This window comes from Lutzomyia longipalpis, chromosome 4 (genome assembly GCF_024334085.1).
Source record: "Lutzomyia longipalpis isolate SR_M1_2022 chromosome 4, ASM2433408v1".
Taxonomy (NCBI): domain Eukaryota; kingdom Metazoa; phylum Arthropoda; class Insecta; order Diptera; family Psychodidae; genus Lutzomyia; species Lutzomyia longipalpis.
Window position 1 is genome coordinate 4,860,506 of NC_074710.1, and position 20,510 is coordinate 4,881,015.

The window sequence follows — 20,510 nt, forward strand, 5'->3', positions numbered from 1 at the left end:
TCAAGCCAAGAGCCCCCCAATTGTTATGTCAGAATTTTGTTTGGTTCTTTGTGGTTCAGTTTTTCACGTAAATATCCCAGTTTCACCGTCAATTTCTCACCTATTCTGCACTAAAGGTCAAGATGAGGGGCCTAGTTGGACACTTTGCACATTATTTAGTCGATTAATTTAGTCAATAGTCAGTGATTTTTTAACATTTCGCAGCTGATTGATTGGAAATTATAATAATGAACAACCCGGCTGGAATCACAACTGTCTCAATGTGTCAGAATTCTCTATTATTCACATCACTGATACAAACCACATACGTACCCATTGCAAATATGGGAAAAATAGTAATTTTGATAAGAGCGGGCAAACAAAATAATTTAATTTTCTTTATTTTTCCTCTAATAAATTTTTGAATGAATTTAAGAAAATCATGAGACGTTAAATTAAATTGTGAAGGAATTAATTTTTCATTGAGAAGGTTTTAATAAAAGATTTGTTTAGTTTAGATTTAGAAGGCTTAGAACAAAATCAGGGTGAATGATCAGAATAAATGTGTTCTAAACGTCCTATTAAATTCATTGAACTAAAAGAACTTGATTAAAACTGTTTAAAAATCATCCAATTAATTAAAACTTTATTGAAAATCCTTTAAAAAAAACATTTAAAGCTAAAGAAAACTAAGAAAACTCTATCAAATTTTTCGAATTTTTTCTTTCAATCTTTAGATGATTTTTTACCGGATTTAGAATAAAAAATCTATTTACATGGCAAAAAAGCTCGGCACTCAATAAAACAAGAAAAGGTAGAAAATCAAATAAGAAAATCCCCAGAAATTCTCACAGACTCGATAAAGGTTTATCTAAAAATTGAAACAATGACGTCATTATTATATTTTTTGTTTCTAAGATTTGAATTTAGCTGTTAAGACGAAAATTTTATTTTCTTTTCAATTTTTTAAAAGAAAGAGAGATTTCTAGCCTTTCCAGCAGGTGCCTGAAAAATGTGATTTTCTCGACTCCTTCATCAGGCCATAAATAAAATTATTAAATCTAATTAAATGAATTAAATAGAAGACTCCCAAGATTGCTAAACATTTTTTATATCCATAAAAACGTTCAAATAGGCATTGTTTTACTGTTTTTGTTTGAAATAAAACACAGATATTAATCACAAAGGTTCCATCGGAATTTACCTTTGGAGAGGCACTCCCAAAAGAATAATTTTATTGTTCTTATTTACAGAATTCTCTTTTGAATGTCTCACAGAAAGCTTTAACAATATAATACATTAATTCTTCTAATTCTCTATTTCCTCTAACATTGCAGCATGATCTTTTGGAATTTCAATTGCATTTTTTCGAGAAATTTATTCATAAAGCTTCTGAAGAAGCAGCTCAAATATTTTTTTTAATTTAAATTTATTTGCATTTTGTGATGTCAAAATATGAATTTCTTTCCATTTCCTCAACTTAATTAACACGCATACGTACAAAAAATAATTAATTTAAGCTGTGAAAAGAAAATATTAATATGGTATTTGTTTACCAAATGCGAGAGAATTTTTAATGTCGTGGGAGTTTTTTTTTCTTTCCTTTTTAGTCACATTTTACAAACTAATTATAAATGAAAATTAAAATAAATTAGAGCGATGATAAGAAGCATAAATACAAAATGTTGGAATATTTATTATTTTTTACATCTAATACCCGCTATCGCAGACTAAAGAATTAGTCTTAAAATAAATTAAGTAATAAATGATTCAAAAAATGATTTCATTTTCCTCTATAATTTGTGACTTATGAGGAAGACGAAAAATGTAAGAAGCCCCGTGAGGAAGCTCGTCTGGTAGGCCAGAGACCACCCTGTGCTCCTCCTGAAAATTAAAATGAATTAAAAAATATTTTTTAATATTCTTTAAATTTCTAAACAATAAAAATTAATTACTGTGATGAATATCTTCGCGAATTTGAAGATGATCCAAAGAAGTTTGGCATTGGAGGATCAATTCCTGGGACTCTGCTATCAAAGTACGTGATTATCCATGAGAAAGCAAATGCAGCCAATCCACAGAGAAGTGGCCAAATGAGATATTGCCCACGGAAGCCCGATTCCCAGTAGTATTTCATGTACTCCTGCCCCGTAGCTGGATCTATCCACATCGCCCTCACAAGTTGTCGCCACTCAAGTGCAGATTGAACGGATGACTCTGTAAAAAAAAAAGTAAATATTTTGCGGTGTACTTGAGCATCTGGTATGACCACGAAGCTATTTTCAATTTCCAAACGCGGCGCGATGACTTCATTCTGCATGTGGCGAGATAATTAAATTTTGCGCTTTTATCATTCACTATCGCGCGAAACACCTTCAGCCTCAAAAATCAGAATTTAAATCAATATTTGAGATATTTTTGGCATTTTATTGGGAGCTATTGATGAAGGAATTTCATCGAGAAATAATGATTTGTTTTCATTATAACGCAGCTTGTTTTGGGAGCATTTTGCCGAAGAAAATATTTGGGATTAAAAATAGATACGGATGATGCATAGGGTGGTCGATGATTACAGTAAAATATATTTATTCAGCCGTCGCAATAGAAAGAATTTAGGGGATACTGGGGTTGAGTTAGTCAATTCTAAAATTTTGTAGGTGAAAAAAAATATCTTAAGACTCGTAAATCGGTCAAGGTTTCAGTGTTCCATTCAAATATTTATAGATCTTTAAAATCTCTATAAATTTATTTTCTTTTCTATTATTTAAGTTTATTATTAAGAAAGGTCCGTTATTAATTAGTCTGATTTAAAAAAAAATGGCCTTAACTTCAATGTGTTTTTGTTGAAATTCTTTTTAAAAAATATTTATAAAATAAAAACTTTAAAGACTACCTACATGTTAACCCTTTCATGACCATTTTTTTATGATTTTACGATTATTTCTTTATTATATTCATTCGGTTTTTTTTTGTTTTTGCTTCCGAATAGTATTTAATAACTCTAATTTTCTAATTTTAAAATAATTAAAAACACAGATTTGTCCATTTTTATATATTTAGTATGTTTAGCAATTTTAGGGCCTTATTTAGTGTAATTTTTTTTTATTTTATGAACTTTTATTGAAAGTCGTCAAAAATTTTTTTTATAAGATAAAAAATATTTTACGCAGTATGGGTAAAACCTTTGAAATGGTCATTACAAATTATTCCACAAAATTGTGAAGAATTTATTGAAAGCATGAGGGGCACAATTGGTTTATATCGTTAATTTTTAAAGCTTAAAAAATAGCATAAGAATTTTTAAATTTCACTAAAGTCGAAAATTTAAATTTCAATTAAGTCGAAAAGATTCGGTTAAAGAAAAAATTTTAGAATTTTTTAGGTGAAATCTAAGAAAATAGCTTAAAAAATGACTTCTTGACAATTTAAAAATTAGACGTTAAGATAACTTCAAATATTACCTTAAAAATATGGGTCAAATGACTCTTATTAATTTTTATTTAAAAAAAAATGTGAAAAATCGTCTTTAAAAAACAAAGAAAATTTATAAAACTCATTAAATTTTCTTTGAGTTAATAAACAATAAACGGAAAAACTTTAGAATACAGAATAACCTTCGATTTCTACACATCCTAGAACTTAAATGACCTAGGTTAATTTTTAATACTTTTGGGGTCAAGAAGATCAATAAATAGATTTAAGAAATTGATCAAAAATGATCCTTTAATCAATAAGAATATTAAAAAGTCTTGTCGATCGTGAAAGAGTTAACGTAACTCTTACAAAAAAAATGTAAACAATTCATTAAATGATAAATTTTTAATTTTTTTTTCTATCTTATATCGTCTTATCTAATCTAATAAATTAATATGATGTCATCGATGCTATTTTGTGTATGCTCTTCTGCTCTTGTTTTCCCTACTAGACCAACAGACTACAAACAGATGGTTCTGAAGAGCGGGTTTACTTTTTACCGTGAATGACCTCTCGTGGCCCTTGACCCTTGCAATTCAGTGCATTTGGTTGTCTTCAGTAATATTGTCTGGTTGGTCAGTAAATCAAAATTCCCCTCTGATTTTATAATAATACAAATAAATGAAGAAACAACCACAATGAACTTTCACTTTCCACACTTTTTCAGCATTTTCAGCACTTTTGCGGTTGTGGTTGTCGTTGAAAATCGATTTGTTTGCCCTGCTACACAATGGAATAGATATACAGACACATACGGGAATGCTATATAGCAGCGATGAAATAATAATTGAACCTGCGGTGTTGGGAGCACAAAATACGCACCACAAATATTCCTTCTTTACGAATAAATTGGAAAAATGAATTTTCTGTTTGCTCTGAAGGTTTTTCATTTTGGAAAAATTGCGCGCGGATTTTTAAAAATAGCCCAAGCAGGATGGGGGATGTTATTTCAACAGAAACTTCCATACTTAACATGAAGGTCAGCTTTCCGATGAGAATCAATACGGTGATGAGGAAGAGAACCCCCGCGAGGCTCTGCTCTGTGATGCGGGGTTTGAAGAGGGGCTCCTCAGTGAATGTTCCCACGACCCTCTTATCCATGCCCCCATTGCTGTGTCCATTGCTGCGGTGCAGCACTTTCTTCCCATTTTGGGAAATTAATCTGTCGGTATCCTCCATGTTGTGGCTGCAGCAGCAGAAAATTGTACGACTTCACGGCACTTCCACTCTCAACTGCACGCCTGTGAAGCTTTCCGCTTTGATGGTGCCTCACAGGCGACCCACTCCCGCCGCTCTGTGGCTCTGTTGAAGTCAACACACGGCGGGCGATGACGAAATCATGCTGATGAGTGGACTGCGCACACTTTCAGCCAGCTGTACGGGGAGGGGGCTTCCTTTGCCCAATATTTAACTAAGCAAAACAGCCCAACTTCTCTCCAACAACATGCAACCATTAGGATAGAATTTCCTGCTGCATCCAGCAGTGGGTGAGGTAAGTGAACCTGAGAGTGCCCTGAGGGGGATCCCAATTCAGCTCTGGGCGACCTTTATTAAATTACAAATGAGAAGTGCATGACTAAGGGGTGTAGCATTCGAAATGCAAAATACCATCGAAAATTCTAAACTTTTAGAAAAATAAAGAAAAGTTAGTTATTCAGTATCTTCAATGTAAAATTAGTATATCGGAATGATTTAATGATTTTTTTCTAATTTATTCACACAACGAAGAGCAAAGTAAGAATCAAACTTATGCAGAGGACTGAAGTTGGCCACGGTGGCCAAAATAGAAATTATTTTTAATATTTTTTGTTATTATTTCTTTTCTTTCTTTTACTTGGTTTTTCACACTTTAGTGCCACAAAAATTGTAGGTACACAGAAAAAATCTTCTATAAAAACGTTAACCCTTTCATGACTCAGTAGGCGAATGTGAATTACTTGAGAACTCAAAAACATAAATTCAATCGGATATTTTAATCAATTAATTTTTATTTAAAAACCGAAGTTGCGCAACCGATTTTTCAAATTCCTAATTAACCCTTTCACGTCTAAAATGAGAGTTAAGAATATTGTAACATTGATCTTTTCAACATGATTTTATCCTAAGGATATTTTTAGAGAACATTTCTCAGTCATAACATCCCTTCAGTGGATTAACACATTTATAACTTATAAAACAATTTGAATTAATTTAAATTCTGAAACATAAATAGTTTCATGTTTAGGTCAGCATAAGATCCTGTTGACGTTAAAGGGTTAATCTTATACGCCTATAGTTTCCCTTTTCTTTGTAGAGCCTAAATTTTTTGATTAAATTTCTTATAAGAAATTCCTAAAATATTCGTCAAAATTCTCCTATAAATGAACCCTTTCGCATTCTATAGGGTCATACATTGGTCTAAACGTGAAATATTCTATCGTTTCCTTGAGATATTTTATTCTCATGTTCTATAGAGGACCATTTCTTAATCAAAATGTTTTCTTTGACTTCTTTTGCGTAATAAATTTTCGAAATTTTCTATTTGGAAAATCAATTTATTTAGGAAAATCTAATATTTAACGTTTAACCCTTTCGCGTCCAATGAAACATGAAAATATTGAAATATGCGCTCATTTATTCTATGAATTTTCTCAAAGGACATTTATCAGGCAAAACGCCTTCTTCGACTTCTTCTGCGTGAATTACATGTCTTTCTAGCTATAGGAAAAACAATTGAATTCATAATAAAATGGGAAAGTAAAATGTTTCACGTTTGGGTCTACGTACGATCCATAAAACGCGAAAGGGTTAAATCAGTCGAATCAGTATTATAAATATGTAAAATCTTGAAATTGTGCCGAAAATTCTTTAAAAAAAATCGAGAGAAAAAGCAATAAAATAAACAAAAGGAAAATAGATGAAATGGAAAGGAAACTGGAAAAAATAAATAAAATTTTGAATGATCAAAATAAATTTTGTCAAAAGAATATTTTATATTTCTAATAAATTCTTTATATTGATTCTCTTAAAAAAAAAACTGTCAAAAACTCTTACATTAACCGTTCTAATGGTTCTAATGAATTCAATATTTTAATTAAAAAATGATAAAAAGAAATTGAATAGTTTTCATTCAAATAATTTGTGAATTTTGTTTCAAAGAAAATTTTCTATTTTTTTTAATTAATTTTGAAAATAAAGAAAAAATAAAAAAAAATTGACCTTTAAATTTTGCAATGCTGCACCCCTTGTTGTGAATGACTCGCGTAGGTGGTTTGTTATTAAATAGTCCATTGCGCAACTGCACGAGAGAAAGAATACGATGAAAAGAGAATACAGAAATATGCGGAGAAAAGGTACACTGTAAAAAATCGTTTTGTTGAAATGATTTTTTTTCTGTGTATTCTTGGGAGCTTCTTGGGGGACTTTCTGACCAGATTTATGATCCCAGAGAGACTGAATAAAATGCAGAAAAATGAGATTTTTGATTTCAAAGAGATTTAATGGATATTAAAGCAAATTTTAATAAAATAGAGAGAGCCCTCATGATATTTTCCTGTTGGATCGACTAATGGGAACAAGTGGTGGTGGTTCCTGGGGGTACCGTGACACCCGCTGCACCTTCTGCGGGGAGGAGACTTTGGGGAAGAATGCCAGTGGGGGTGGATCAGATGAAATGTACCTCGTCGTTGTAATTTGTGGGGCTTCAATGAAGGAAACATTGCTGAAGATGTCAATGATCGGCTCTGCCGGGGCTTTCCTCTTTGCAGCTGGGGCTGGTGGTGCATCCGGGGCATCAGGTGGGATGGACACTGTACTCACAATGACCGAGTAGTTGCTGTCATTGATACAATGGCTGGCCATCTGGAGGAATTGGAATGGTGAGCGAAGGTGCAATGGGGTACGAATCCACTGTTCCGTTGCCACACGGATAATTTCCTCTGTGGCCATTTGAGTTTTACGCGGTGGCTTGGGGCCCGGTAGTCCGGCATCCTTGCCGCGTCGCATGAGTTTTGTGTAGGTTTTGGTGGCAATGTGCGTGAGGGCGTCCAGGAAGTGCCAAATGATCGTCGTGCGCCCATCCATTGTGTCCATAAGTTCACGATTGAACGTCTGCACGTAGCTATTTGTGCACCGGGATTCCCCAAACATTGACATCTTCTCGGGCCCAACAGCCCGTAGCCATTCGTGCTCGACGTACGTGCAGATGGATGAAAGTCCCACCGTGTAGACTTTCTTCTCCTGCATCCACTTCTTCAGCGCCATCAAGCCAGCTGCCATGTGATCAGCTGGGAGGAAGGGCAAGACAAGGAGCATCCGGAGGGCACACGCCCCATGTCCTTTGGCTATTTCACGCTGCAACCGCAGTGCCTTGAGGCGCCCAACAACGGCGTCTGTGTAGTGAAACCACGATGCTTTGATGTTAGCCTCGGGGAATGTGTAGACCAAACCAAAGTGCATTGCTGCATCAAAATTAGCCAAAATTATCGTTGGAAGCACCTGAACGGGGTAGTTTTCGCGCAAATATGCAAAAACAGCTGCAAACGATGACTGGGATTTAGTTGTAATGAAGGCAAACATCACCGGGACCCCCTTGTGCCCCTGAACTGCATGAATTGTCAGGAGATACCCTCGTGGCTTTGCCATACACTCCACAGATGCATCCACGTGCATCTCCTCAATCTTCCCAACAGCCTGCAGGGTTTTCCCATGGATAAAGATGACACAACTCCCCTCCTCCAGCTCTATTGTCGTTCGATAGAATTGCTCTTTGCGATTGCCACAGGTAACGCGAAACAGATCCGACACTTTGAGTGCTTCCGTCAATTCCCGGATTGTCGTTGGAATCGTTGGGAGTTGCTTCCGTCGCGCCTTTCGCATTGCACTCTCGGCAAGATTGTAGCTATACAGCAGAGCTGCCTCCCCATGCCTGTGCGATGCCTCCTCCCAGTAGATATTGTGCAGATCCGTTGTCTCCGTTGCTGCTCGTCGTGTTAGGACTTTCCGGAACTTCTCCACGACTATTTTATCCGGTTCCGGATCATGATTGTGCTCTGTTGTTATCCGTACTGTTCGCCCATCCTCCACGACACACCTCCCGGGGCATTGTTTCTTGTGTAGGCAGCAACGGTAGTACTTTATATCATTTTTCGAATAAGCCAACCAGTATTTAAAACCATCCGCGTACATTTTTCTTTTTTTCACCTGAAAATGAAAATGTTTTTCACTTAAGAACTCTTAATTAAATTTTTTCTTATGAATAATAACTCACTTTCTTCAATTAAAGCTTCCTTGAGTGGAAAAAAGTGAAAAATTTTGAGAAAAACTGAGAAAAATGTGAAAATTCTTCAATTTTTTGCATTTTTTTCATAATAAACAAAGTCAGCTGTCAAAATTGACAACTCAAGATTTTCCGGAATTTTTCGGAACTTTGTTTAGCATCATCGCGCCAATTTATCAGCTGATCGTGAATTTTGTGATGAAATACGGAAATTGTTGAATTTTCTTCGCTAAATTATCAAAAAATACGTGAAATTGTTGAAAAATTAATCTTAAAAGTAATAAATTAGAAACCTCAGTGTGCCTTGCAATGGATTCCAAGCGAAAATTTCCAAATAAACCGCAAAATGGGAATAAAAAGTTCAAGTAAAGTTTGCTCTGATTCCCCAATGTTTGATTTTTTTTCTTTAATTCCTTAACAATTTCCTGATTTCCCCACACACAGGGCCAACGATGAAGAGGATGCAGATGAAGATTTGGCTGATTTTGAGAATGACCTTGAATTGGAGGATCTTCCTGAGGTTGAAGAGCCACAACTGCAGAATGTAGAGGTTAGACTTTCCCATTGATTTTCTCCTGTGAAGAAAATTCCAATAAAAATCTTTAATTTCAGGGACCAGAGGATACAGAATCATGCATTAAGTGGACACGTCCTGCTGTTCCACCTCTGGACCCAAAGACAGACCCACTGATTTTTCAGCAACTTGAAATTGATCATTACACCGGGCAGCCAATGGCTGGGATGCCCGGCTCACAGGTGGGTCCTGTTTCCATCTTCCGGATGTACGGAGTGACAATGGATGGGAATTCCGTGTGTTGCCATGCCCATGGATTTACTCCGTACCTATATGTGGCAGCGCCGCGAGGATTCACAGCTGGACACTGTCAAATGTTCAAGGCAGGACTCGATAGGGCTGTTCTCAGCGATATGCGATCAAATCGCGAAAAAGTCCAGGAAGCTGTCCTGCAGGTCACCCTGGTGCAAGCTAGGACAATTATGGGTTACCACGGGGATGATCTCGTGCCATTTATCAAGGTCACCCTGGCCCTACCACGTCTCCTGGCCTCCGTGAAGAGAATCCTTGAAAGGGAAGTCATTTGCCAGGGATTTGACTTTCAGGATTGTCGGGTGTTTGAGAGTAATATTGACTTTGATATTCGCTTCATGGTGGACGCCTCAATTGTGGGGTGCAATTGGATTGAGATTCCCGCGGGAAAGTGGCGCCTCCGGACACGAGATGTGCCCCCACGCATGGAGTCCCGGTGCCAAATTGAAGTTGACGTCTCGTGGTGTGATTTCATTTCGTGGACCCCCGAGGGGGAATGGTCAAAAGTAGCCCCAATGCGTATCCTGAGCTTTGACATTGAATGCGCGGGGCGCAAAGGAATCTTTCCGGAGCCAAATCACGATCCAGTCATTCAAATTGCCAACATGGTCATCCGGCAGGGTGAAACGGAGCCATTTATCCGGAATGTCTTCACACTGGACACATGCGCCCCCATTGTGGGCACCCAAGTACTAACATTCAAGCGCGAAAGTGATCTCCTCACGGCATGGTCGAATTTTGTCCGGGAAGTCGATCCAGACGTCCTCACGGGGTACAATATCAACAACTTTGACTTCCCCTACCTCCTGAACCGAGCAAAGCACCTCAAAGTGCAGGGATTTGAATTCTTGGGGCGCATCAAGAATCGCCCATCTGTCATCCGGGACTCGGTGCTGCAGAGTCGTCAAATGGGCAGACGTGAGAATAAAGTGGTGAATTTTGAAGGACGTGTACCCTTTGACCTCCTGCACGTCCTCCTGCGCGACTACAAACTCCGCTCGTACTCCCTCAACGCTGTGAGTTATCACTTCATGCAGGAGCAGAAGGAAGACGTCCACCACAGCATAATCAGCGATCTTCAGCGTGGCGATGAGCAGACGCGTCGTCGTTTGGCCATGTACTGCCTCAAGGATGCCTACCTCCCGTTGCGTCTCCTCAATAAGCTCATGTGCATTGTGAACTACATGGAAATGGCTCGTGTCACAGGAGTCCCCCTGTCGTGCCTCCTTACACGAGGGCAGCAAATCAAAGTGATGAGTCAGCTGTTGCGCAAAGCCAAGGAGAATCACTACCTAATCCCAACGCACGGAGGCGGGGCGTCGGATGAACAATACGAAGGGGCGACGGTGATTGAGCCAAAGTGTGGCTACTACGGCGATCCAATTGCCACACTGGATTTTGCTTCCCTATACCCGAGTATCATGATGGCTCACAATCTCTGCTACACCACACTTCTCATGCCAAAAGATCGAGCACAACTCAGGTTAGTACAAGCAGAAAGCAAGCTAGAGGGTTGCTGCCTTCAGATTACGTATTTTTCAGATCAGTAAACCGTTCAGTATGTAATCCTCAGACGACTACTGCAGTTCCTCTACTAGAATCTTCTTCTAATCGTGACACAAGAACATATTACTGTCGAAATCTGATCTTAGAAACACTTCCTACACTACAAATCAGTAGAACATGCAATCAGATTTGTCTCTATTCGCAAATCTATGTACGAGTAGTCTTTGGAAGGTCTTATTCCTAGTTTTTCAAGTCGATAAACCTTTATTACAAAATGGCGGCCATTTTTAATAATCAAAATCGACTTTTAAGCAGTTTCCAACAGATTTCAGACAGATATCTAGCACAAAACCTACTTGAAGAAAAGAAACTTGAAAATTAAAATAAGTGTTAACTACAGAAATCTATATCTCGGGTTCTACTTCACCTAGAGCGGTCATCGACCTATCGTTGGAAAGATCTCAATGTCCTCTATAACATACTAAAAAATCACGACAATCGGACGAATAGTATTAAAAATATAGTCGTTTGAAAAATGTGAAAATCGCCCTCCTAATAGAAAAATATGACCTTCCATGACCTCTAGCGGCCAAACCGGGAACTGCCCCGGTCTGGGACCACCTGGACAGCAACTTGAAGTTTGTACACTTTTTGAATAAGTTTGTCTTCCCGGAATGGTTTGATGTGCTTCCCGGAAAGTGCCATAAGTGACTGGAGGTTGTGTAGTCATCCTGCCCATTGCATCAGGAAGTTTCTAAGGCATCTCAGGAAGTTCCTTTTCAACACCCGGCTAATCCTTGATGTCATTTAGGGGTCAAAATCTGAGTCTATAAAAATGCTTCATGCAATTGCAAAGAAAACTTCCTAAATGGACTGATTTGGACCCCTAAATGTAATCAAGGATGAGCCAGGTGTTGAAAAGGAACTTCCTAAGATCCCTTAGAAACTTCTTGATGCAATTGGCAGTCCTCCTGCACAACTTCTAGCCACTTATGGTACTTTCCGGGAAGCACATCAAACCATTCCGGGAAGATAAACTTATTCAAAAAGTGTACAAACTTCAAGTTGCTCACCTGGACTTTCTTTCTAATGCCTTAAACAAGATATCCTGCGATTTTGAGCGAAATCTAATAGGGGTACATTCGCTGAGCATTTGTGGCCATGTCCTTTCACAATTTTCCGACAATTTCACTCCATGACAAAAATTAAGCCAGAAAAGTTTATAGGTTATGTAATGGCGGAAGTATCCTTTTTGCAAAATATCCTATTTCCCATGATTTAATGGATTGAATATGAAACTAGGATGACTAAAAGAATCTAAAAAGTCACACCCAGCCAGAATTTGAATTTGAAAAGAATTTATTTTAGGAAAATTCATGAAAAACCATCAATTTTTTGCTTAGAAAACTACGACTGTGAGTCCCTAATGGGATGATCTCCATTTTTTCCTTTCATTGCAGCATTCCGGAAGAATCTGTGGCTAAAACCCCGGCAAATTGTTACTTTGTAAAATCCTCCGTGCGCAAGGGGCTCCTCCCGGAGATCCTTGAATCCCTCCTGGCGGCACGAAAGCGTGCCAAAGCGGAGCTGAAGAGTGAAACAGACCCTTTCAAGCGTAGTGTCCTCGATGGACGACAGTTGGCACTGAAAATCAGCGCCAATTCCGTTTATGGCTTCACTGGGGCGCAGGTGGGTAAACTTCCATGCCTTGAGATTAGTTCCAGCGTCACTGCGTACGGACGTACTATGATTGAGCAGACAAAGTACGAAGTGGAGCAACACTACACCGTTGCGAATGGGTATGAAAATGACGCCGTTGTCATTTACGGGGATACGGATTCGGTGATGGTGAAATTTGGGGTGAGTTCACTGGAGAGGAGTATGGAATTGGGTAGGGAAGCAGCGGAATTTGTGAGTAATCGCTTCGTGAAGCCGATCAAGTTGGAATTTGAGAAGGTCTACTTCCCCTATTTGTTGATCAATAAGAAACGCTACGCTGGGTTGTACTTCACGCGTGCCGATAAGTACGACAAGATGGACTGCAAGGGCATTGAAACAGTGCGCCGGGATAATTCGCCGCTCGTGGCGAATCTCATCAATACGTGCCTGCAGAAATTGCTGATTGATCGCAATCCCGATGGGGCTGTGGAGTATGCGAAGCAGGTAATTGCTGATTTGCTATGCAATCGCATTGATATCTCCCAGCTGGTGATCACCAAGGAGCTGGCAAAGACGGACTATGCAGCTGCACAGTCACACGTCCTCCTGGCGGAGAAGATGAAGAAACGCGATCCGGGAACGGCGCCAAAGCTAGGGGATCGTGTTCCCTATGTGATCATTGCTGGGGCTAAGAATCAACCATCATCAGCACGTGCTGAGGATCCCATATACGTGCTGGAGAATTGTATTCCCATTGACTACAAGTACTACCTGGAGAATCAACTGTCAAAGCCCCTTTTGAGGATTTTTGAGCCAATCCTGGGGAAGAAAGCTGAATCGATTCTCCTTCATGGCGAACATACGCGCACAAAAACCCTCGTAACGTCCAAAGTGGGCGCCTTGGCGGCGTTTACGCGTAAAAAGGAAACTTGCCTGGCTTGTCGGGCTGTCCTTCCGGAGGCAGATCAAACCAAGGCTCTGTGCAAGCACTGCAAAAGCAAGGAGACGGAATACTACTGGAAGGAATTGCGATTGCAGCAGTCACTCGAGGAGAAATTCTGCAGACTCTGGACGGAATGTCAACACTGTCAGGAATCCCTCCATGAGGAGGTCATCTGCACAAGCAAGGATTGCCCGATTTTCTACATGCGCAGCAAGGTCCGCATGGATCTCGATACGCAAGTTAAGAGAGTTAAACGTTTTGGGGTCCTCTCGTGGTAAATTTTCTTTTTCACATAAATATTTTATTTGCTTCCTTCAACTACATCCCTTCAAAGGTGTTATTGGGGGAAAAGGATGAATTACTCTCTGAATCTCCATCGGAGCCATTAATTGAGAGATCAAAGGAGGCTGAAGCCTCTCCAAGGTAGTCTGTAACCATTTTGATTTTTGTTGCTTCATTTTCCAGTTTTTCTTTTGTCGTTTTCTTTTGTAGAAAAAATATGAAATAAAAATTAATTCTTAATAAAATGTCTTTCTTTGATTTTTTTGTGATGCTCTAGGGAAGAAAATCTTTCCCGTGGCCAGGAGGAAGAATATATTCCCATACTCACAATTTCAGCGGAAGATAACGGACTTCCATTGCTCTCCTTCAGCTTGATTAATTCTGCAAAATTACAAATACACTCCATGTAGGCTTTAATAGTTTCCCCTGACACCTCAGGCTCCTCATTCAGCTGAGCACTGAGAACAGCTTTATTCTTCTCCTGCAACAGGTTGACTTTCTTCTGCAAATTCTGCATCATTTCTAATGATTTTGGAAGCTTTTCGAGTTCCTTTTGCATTTCCGCTGCAAATACATTTTTTTTATTATTATTGATTCTTAGTTCCTTGTTCCAAGGAATCTTTACCCCTTGTCTTTTCGAAATCCTCCTGAAGTTGTTCCAGTTCAGTCTTTTGCATCGTTTCGCCGGGAAATTCTCTTATATTCCGGAAGATTTCTTTAATTTTGACGTAAGGAACTCTTATTTTAAAATCTGCTCGCACTTCCTGCCAGTTCTGTGGAGGAGGGACAATGTAAATTCACGAGGATCTCTCTGTACCAGGAAATTTTACTGAAGAAACACTCGCCCGGTAAAAACAAACAAACATAACCTCAAAATAACGACAATTATAAAATCTTTGTGGTGGCGCTGTAAGCGGGACGAAGATTTTGCGATTTCTTCCATTTTATTTTATACGTAACGTACGTAACGAACAACCAACAGATTTTACTCTAATTTTCTCATTTTTTTTCTATTTTCTCACAAAAAAATATCAATATATGAACGTTTTAGCTCTAAAAATACATCACCACAGCCCCCATTGACCATTCTCTGACTGAATATGAATACAAATCCGGAGGATCTGGAGGTAATGGGGGGGGGGGGTGGCTAATTAAAGCTGATGGTGGTATTCATCACGATGAAGGCTGTGAAGGGGATTTTTTGCCACCCCACCCACTAAAGGACAATGAGTGTGTTTGCGGAAAGCAAGCAGAAAAAAAATGTCCTACGAGTAAAAACCCAAATCAAACACCAAAACGAAATGCTCGTTTGTCACACACAACACAAATCTCCCCCTCGCCGCTATCTCTTCCCCTCTGCTTAGTTGTTCTTTGGGTGTCTATTTACAGGGAGCGCGAGGGTTGATCCTTGTGGTGCGAGACTGGCGTTCAGTTAATGCAGAACGAGTGGACGTGGACGGTTGTGCTGTACGCGATTGTTCTTTAACAAAGTGAGTAACATACATACAAACATAAATTCCCAACATAACCGCGATAAGTTTTTTTTATGTTTTTGCTTTATCTTCTGGTTGCTTTTCGCAGTGATAACAGGATGCTTCCTAGTGAGATGACTGGAGAAGCATGGGGCAGAGATGCAGCTGGGAATGATTGGGGGGAAAATCAATTTCCGGACATTGGCAGTCGATGTGCACCACTACGAGCCATAGACATCTACCACAGACTCGGGAATATGATGAGGGTGAAGGGTACAACGAGGGACCAGCATAGGGAGGGTGCAATGCGAGCCCAGCTGCTCAATGCTGCCTTCCTCGGATGCACACTCAAATACAATTTAAATGCGCCAAAGGAATAGCAGAAAAAATACTCCAAAGCCACGCAATATTCAGTCACAACTAGTCTTGTTTTTGTGTTTAATAAAAGAAATTTTCGACATTTTTTCTTTGCACAAACACCTGTATTTTTTTGGATCAATTATAACTTTTTTTTTACATTCAATCCATGGATTTTTTAATGCTTCCTTAAGGAATAGTTTTGGGGATGAATTTACAGTATTTTTATCCATTTGTTTTTCTTACAGTGAATTTACAAATTACATTTTCTTAGGGACTAGCCTGTATAGGGTGGTACAAAAGTTTTTGGTTTTTTTTTTATAAAATTCATATCAAATGATGATTTTTCTTGAAACAAATTTTAAAAGGGAATTTTTTGTAGGAAAAAAATGCGGAGAATTAAGATTTTTTGGATTTTTTTTAAAGAATTTTTAAACGTGAATTTTAATTTCCTTTATACACAAAATCGAACTTTTTTGTCAAATTAAAGTTTTCAAAAACAAAGGATAAAGAATAAAAAAGATTTTTTCCCTGGGGAGGTGAACAATCATTCAAAAACGATTTTTCCCACCCAATTGTCCCGCATATTCTTTAAAATAAATAATAGACAAAATTCTTCTTTGTTCTTTTCGTTTTCCATTATTCATAAGTAATAATGTTTTTCTTTGATATTCCAGTAATAAAACTTTTAGGATTTGATTGATCTAGAAAATTAGAACTTTTAGACCACATAGCCAAGACACAGTTCGCACCATCAAAATGTCGGTAGATTCACAGGAAAAGTCTACAATTTTAGAATGTTTAATAAAAAATTCTAATAATTTGGCGAATTTTGAGTTGATTGTGTGTTTGGAATCCTTTAAATCTTAAGCCGTTCCTGTGTCCCGAAATATCCAATTTAGCGGAATGTGTCTTGGCTATTTTTACCAAGAAATGATTTTTAAAGAATCCTTAAAAAAATCTTCTACAAATTAAAGAACTGCTTATCATTCAATAAACTTCCTCTTTAAAATTAAATAGTGACATTTAAATCACATATTTAGAATCGTTTGAGCCAAGAACTTTTGAACCACCCTTTTAATCTTTGTTTTTTTTTGCTACCATGTAAAAAAATGACTAGAATTCTTTGAAGGCGAGAACTTTCTCACTCGAGTAAAAAGTACTTTCGGGGTACTTCCTTAAAAAGTCCTTACACCATTTTTTCTTCGCTTTTTGGTCAACGCACACACAGTTCTGACTTTTTTTCAGCGCAGAGATATTTTTTTTTTAGAAGGGGAGTCCACGCATTCTGCCCACAAGACGATCCTTGAGCGCCTGGATGAGCCCACTGTTTGCGGAGAAACCTTCATTGATGAGAAATGAAATGGTCTCACGGGCACACATGGCAAAGCCCAATGATTCAGCATCCATGCCCAGATCATTTATCTCATCCCCATCAATCTCCTCCCCATCGGACTCACTGCCAGACTCGTTGAATGAATCATCCTCGGAGGTCACATCATCATCATCGGGTGCACCATGTGAAATTATGCTCTGAATGAGTTCAATCTTCTTGAGTGCCTCTCGCAGGAAGATGCCCCGAGACAATGCGGTGGATGTGTCCCCCTCTGTGGTCCCATCATCACCCTTTGGTACTTTTGCCTCCACCACACAAACGTCCTCCACGGAATGCGATCTTTTCAAATTCTTCACCACCTTCGTTGCCATCTGAGGAGCACACAACGCTATTTCCTCTGCTCAAGCAATCTCTCCGTGCACATAGCAAGAACACAACTGACTTTGTGAACAAGTCGGATGGTTCATTGTGGCCCTCCTTCCAGCCGTGCAGCACCTTTATGTAGGGCTCAGACACAGCCGCTACCTACCGGCGGTGAGCAGCGAGGTAGAAGGAGGGGTAGCAACATATCGCAGCAGCATTGCGGAGGGCTCTTGCCCGGCACAAAATGTGCGGCAGCTGCATGCTTTTTGATACTCTGCGGATGAGACAGATGCACAGAACTACTCTGGCAGTGCACACGCACGAATAAAATATAATAATGAATTGAACCCTCTCTCACTTTGCCACACACACACACACATTCTGTCTCTTTTCCCTTCTCCGCTAATTATCAATGGATTTTTGCAATAAAAGAAAAAATCTAAAATTATTTATTTGAATTAATTCTTTAAAGAAGAATGTGGTTGAGTGAAACAATTTGGATATAAATTCATTTTTGGTGCTTTCCTTAAAAATTAATCATTTATACCTAGGGGAGAGTGGGGCAAAAAAAGTCACTTAAGGGTGAAAAAAGAGGACAAAAACTTTTTTAAAGAAATGAGCTTATACATTTCGATGATTTCATTTTATATATTTGAGAAGTAATGATATTTTGAGCTTTTTCCCAACCCCTAAGTAACTTTTTTTGCCCCGCTCACCCCTTTTATTTAGCGCAGTAGAAATAATTGAAAATGTCCCCAAAACTGCAAATAAATCGGGCCAAGCCAAATTTTGCACCGTTCGATTCAGAAAATTATAAGAAACCCTTTTTATATTTACGAGAATGCTCTAAAACTAATGCTCATTTCAGAAAATGCGTTTAAAAATTTTTCATCGTTAAATGTTGAGCAATTTTTAATTTTGTTGACTTGGAGAGCAAAGAAAGTTTTTTTTTTTCAGAAAAATCAAAAAGGGAACAATTCTGTGAAATATCTTTTCATTTCTTACATTTTTTTAGAGTTACGATTTTTAGTATTCTGTCAAAAATATTTCAAGATTTTGACACTTAATTTTTTTTCTTTAGTCGTGTTTTAAAAGGAAAAATACTTCTCCTGAATTTTCTTACGAACTTTCTAAATGATTTTGAAAACGTAAAGCTCTTGCTTTTCTTCTAAAACATGGCAAAAGAACTATTCAAAAATATAAACTGTCAAAATCTTACAACAAATCTAGTTGTAAGAAAGAGAAAAGATTTTTCACAGAATTCAACCCTGGAAATTTGCTTGAGAATAACTTTTCTATAGATAATTTTAAAATTACATTTTTATAGTTAAGTTGTCAACAACCTGTCTTACCTGAATAGAAATAGAAAGAAATATGTATCTCAATGTTCTATTCAAATCAACTGAATCATGTGCTTTCTAGTAGTTGACCCAGAAAATGAAAATAAGAAATAACAACGATTTTTATTTCAAAAGAAAATGCATTAAAAGAGTATTTTCCCTCTCTCTGAATGTTATTTAAGGAAACCATCAACATTTTAGATAAACTGTGATTACGCGTCTCCTGTGGGACTTCATATAGAAGGAGAAAATGATTGACTTTTTCAAAAGAAAAAAATGTTTATGTCAACAACTTTCAATCCCTCCTCGAGTATTAAAGTCATCTCAAACCTTATTGATTGAACGTTATATACCTATAATGTGGTTTTCCGTGTTTTCCACATTTGTATTTCCTTCTGTCCAAGAAAATTATTTTTCCCACGAAGTACTCATTCTTTTTCTCATTTTATATTCATTTAATATGAAATTTTCAAATAAATTGGAGAGCATTTGGAACTTTCTTTCATCCCTTTGATATGATAAATTAAGAATTTTCTTAGGAGCAATTAAGCAGTAATTAGTTAAGAATATTTTGCATTCTTGTCAGTTTGGTTTCCAAAGATATACCTGCTTTTGGCTCAAAAGTCAAAATACGTAGGAGACACGTGAATCTTAAAATAGAGCTTTAGTAAATTATATCTATTTGTGAAATATTTTACACGCTTTGCAAAATATTTCGCTTTTAATAACTTAAAGAAACTTTTCTTCAGAATTTACATCCGTTTGAGTTAGTCTCATATGGAATTTTGCTGCTGTATTTCTTACAACGTAACTGGAGGAACTTGACGATTTGATGGTGTCTCCCCTTCATGAATTGATGTGGCGTCTAAAAGTTTTATCATAAATCCCTCATTGAAGTGAATTTCCATTTGTAAAGGAAGTTAAAGATTGATAATTCCAAAATGGTTCATTCAGAACCATCTTTGTTAACAAAAAAAAAAAGTTTTCCATTTAAATTAAATATAATTCATAACAATTTGCACTCGTAAAATTGTAGAGCAAAACTGTGGTGGCTTTCAATCAAATTGAGCAATTTTTTCAACCAATATAATGCTATTAAATTAAGCCAATTCAATTGATTTTCTTTTTATTTTCCTCTATGTGATAAAATGTCCTCCTTCAAAGATTTTTCTTTTACATTTTTCTTGGAATTCAATTGCAATTCCAACATCCTCAAGATTTTTGTATGCTAGACTTGGTATAAGGGAATGTTTAATGGTGCTTTTTCTTTCAAAGAAATTCCAATATAGGGAATATAGGCCATAAGTTCATTCAAGGAAACAATCGTGACACAAGTTATCTTGTAGTAAATGATCAGAAAAATAATAAAAAACCTCCGCAGAGTATTTCTATTTTCCTATTTTTATTACAAATTACAAAAAATAGTACAAATAATGACGTACCATTGTGCTTTTTTACCTCTTTTCTTGGCGGAGAGTACTTTACTGGCCACCGTGGCCAAATCGACTTTTTTTTAAACATTGTAGAATTAAAATTTATTTACCATAATAAATAAATAATAAATAAATTAATAATAATAATAACAAATTCTATATCTGTGTGTTAGAGAAGTTCCATTACTTTAAGTTAATGTAAAGAAAATTTGGAAAAACATTTTCTTTTAGGGATAAAATGAAAATCCAAGTTTTGAGGTTAGAAATATCGATTCCCATGGGC

At 37.4% G+C, this 20,510-nt stretch overlaps 5 protein-coding genes across 6 annotated transcripts in view; 2 read left to right on the plus strand and 3 right to left on the minus strand.

Annotated features, from left to right (window-relative positions):
• LOC129795542 (histidine-rich glycoprotein-like) overlaps positions 1-20,510 on the plus strand; it is a 446,033-nt gene that overhangs the window by 302,166 nt on the left and 123,357 nt on the right. The gene's annotated exons all lie outside the window — the stretch shown is intronic.
• LOC129795715 (uncharacterized) lies at positions 1,155-4,773 on the minus strand. The gene is made up of 3 exons (XM_055837191.1): positions 4,422-4,773; positions 1,935-2,196; positions 1,155-1,863 (listed from the first exon to the last, which is right to left on the minus strand). The coding sequence occupies exons 1-3, from the start codon at positions 4,630-4,632 to the stop codon at positions 1,773-1,775; spliced, it is 564 nt and encodes a 187-aa protein (XP_055693166.1). The 5' UTR covers positions 4,633-4,773; the 3' UTR covers positions 1,155-1,772.
• Positions 6,911-8,851, minus strand: LOC129795546 (uncharacterized). Its single transcript, XM_055836934.1, has 2 exons — positions 8,702-8,851; positions 6,911-8,634 (listed from the first exon to the last, which is right to left on the minus strand). The coding sequence occupies exon 2, from the start codon at positions 8,617-8,619 to the stop codon at positions 6,973-6,975; it is 1,647 nt and encodes a 548-aa protein (XP_055692909.1). The 5' UTR covers positions 8,620-8,634; positions 8,702-8,851; the 3' UTR covers positions 6,911-6,972.
• On the plus strand, positions 8,964-14,171 carry LOC129795463 (DNA polymerase delta catalytic subunit). Its single transcript, XM_055836756.1, has 4 exons — positions 8,964-9,075; positions 9,155-9,260; positions 9,323-11,019; positions 12,503-14,171. Exons 1-4 carry the CDS (start codon positions 9,020-9,022, stop codon positions 13,920-13,922), a joined length of 3,279 nt encoding a protein of 1,092 aa, XP_055692731.1. The 5' UTR covers positions 8,964-9,019; the 3' UTR covers positions 13,923-14,171.
• On the minus strand, positions 13,909-14,782 carry LOC129795735 (uncharacterized). Its single transcript, XM_055837213.1, has 3 exons — positions 14,552-14,782; positions 14,255-14,490; positions 13,909-14,127 (listed from the first exon to the last, which is right to left on the minus strand). The coding sequence occupies exons 1-3, from the start codon at positions 14,601-14,603 to the stop codon at positions 13,963-13,965; spliced, it is 453 nt and encodes a 150-aa protein (XP_055693188.1). The 5' UTR covers positions 14,604-14,782; the 3' UTR covers positions 13,909-13,962.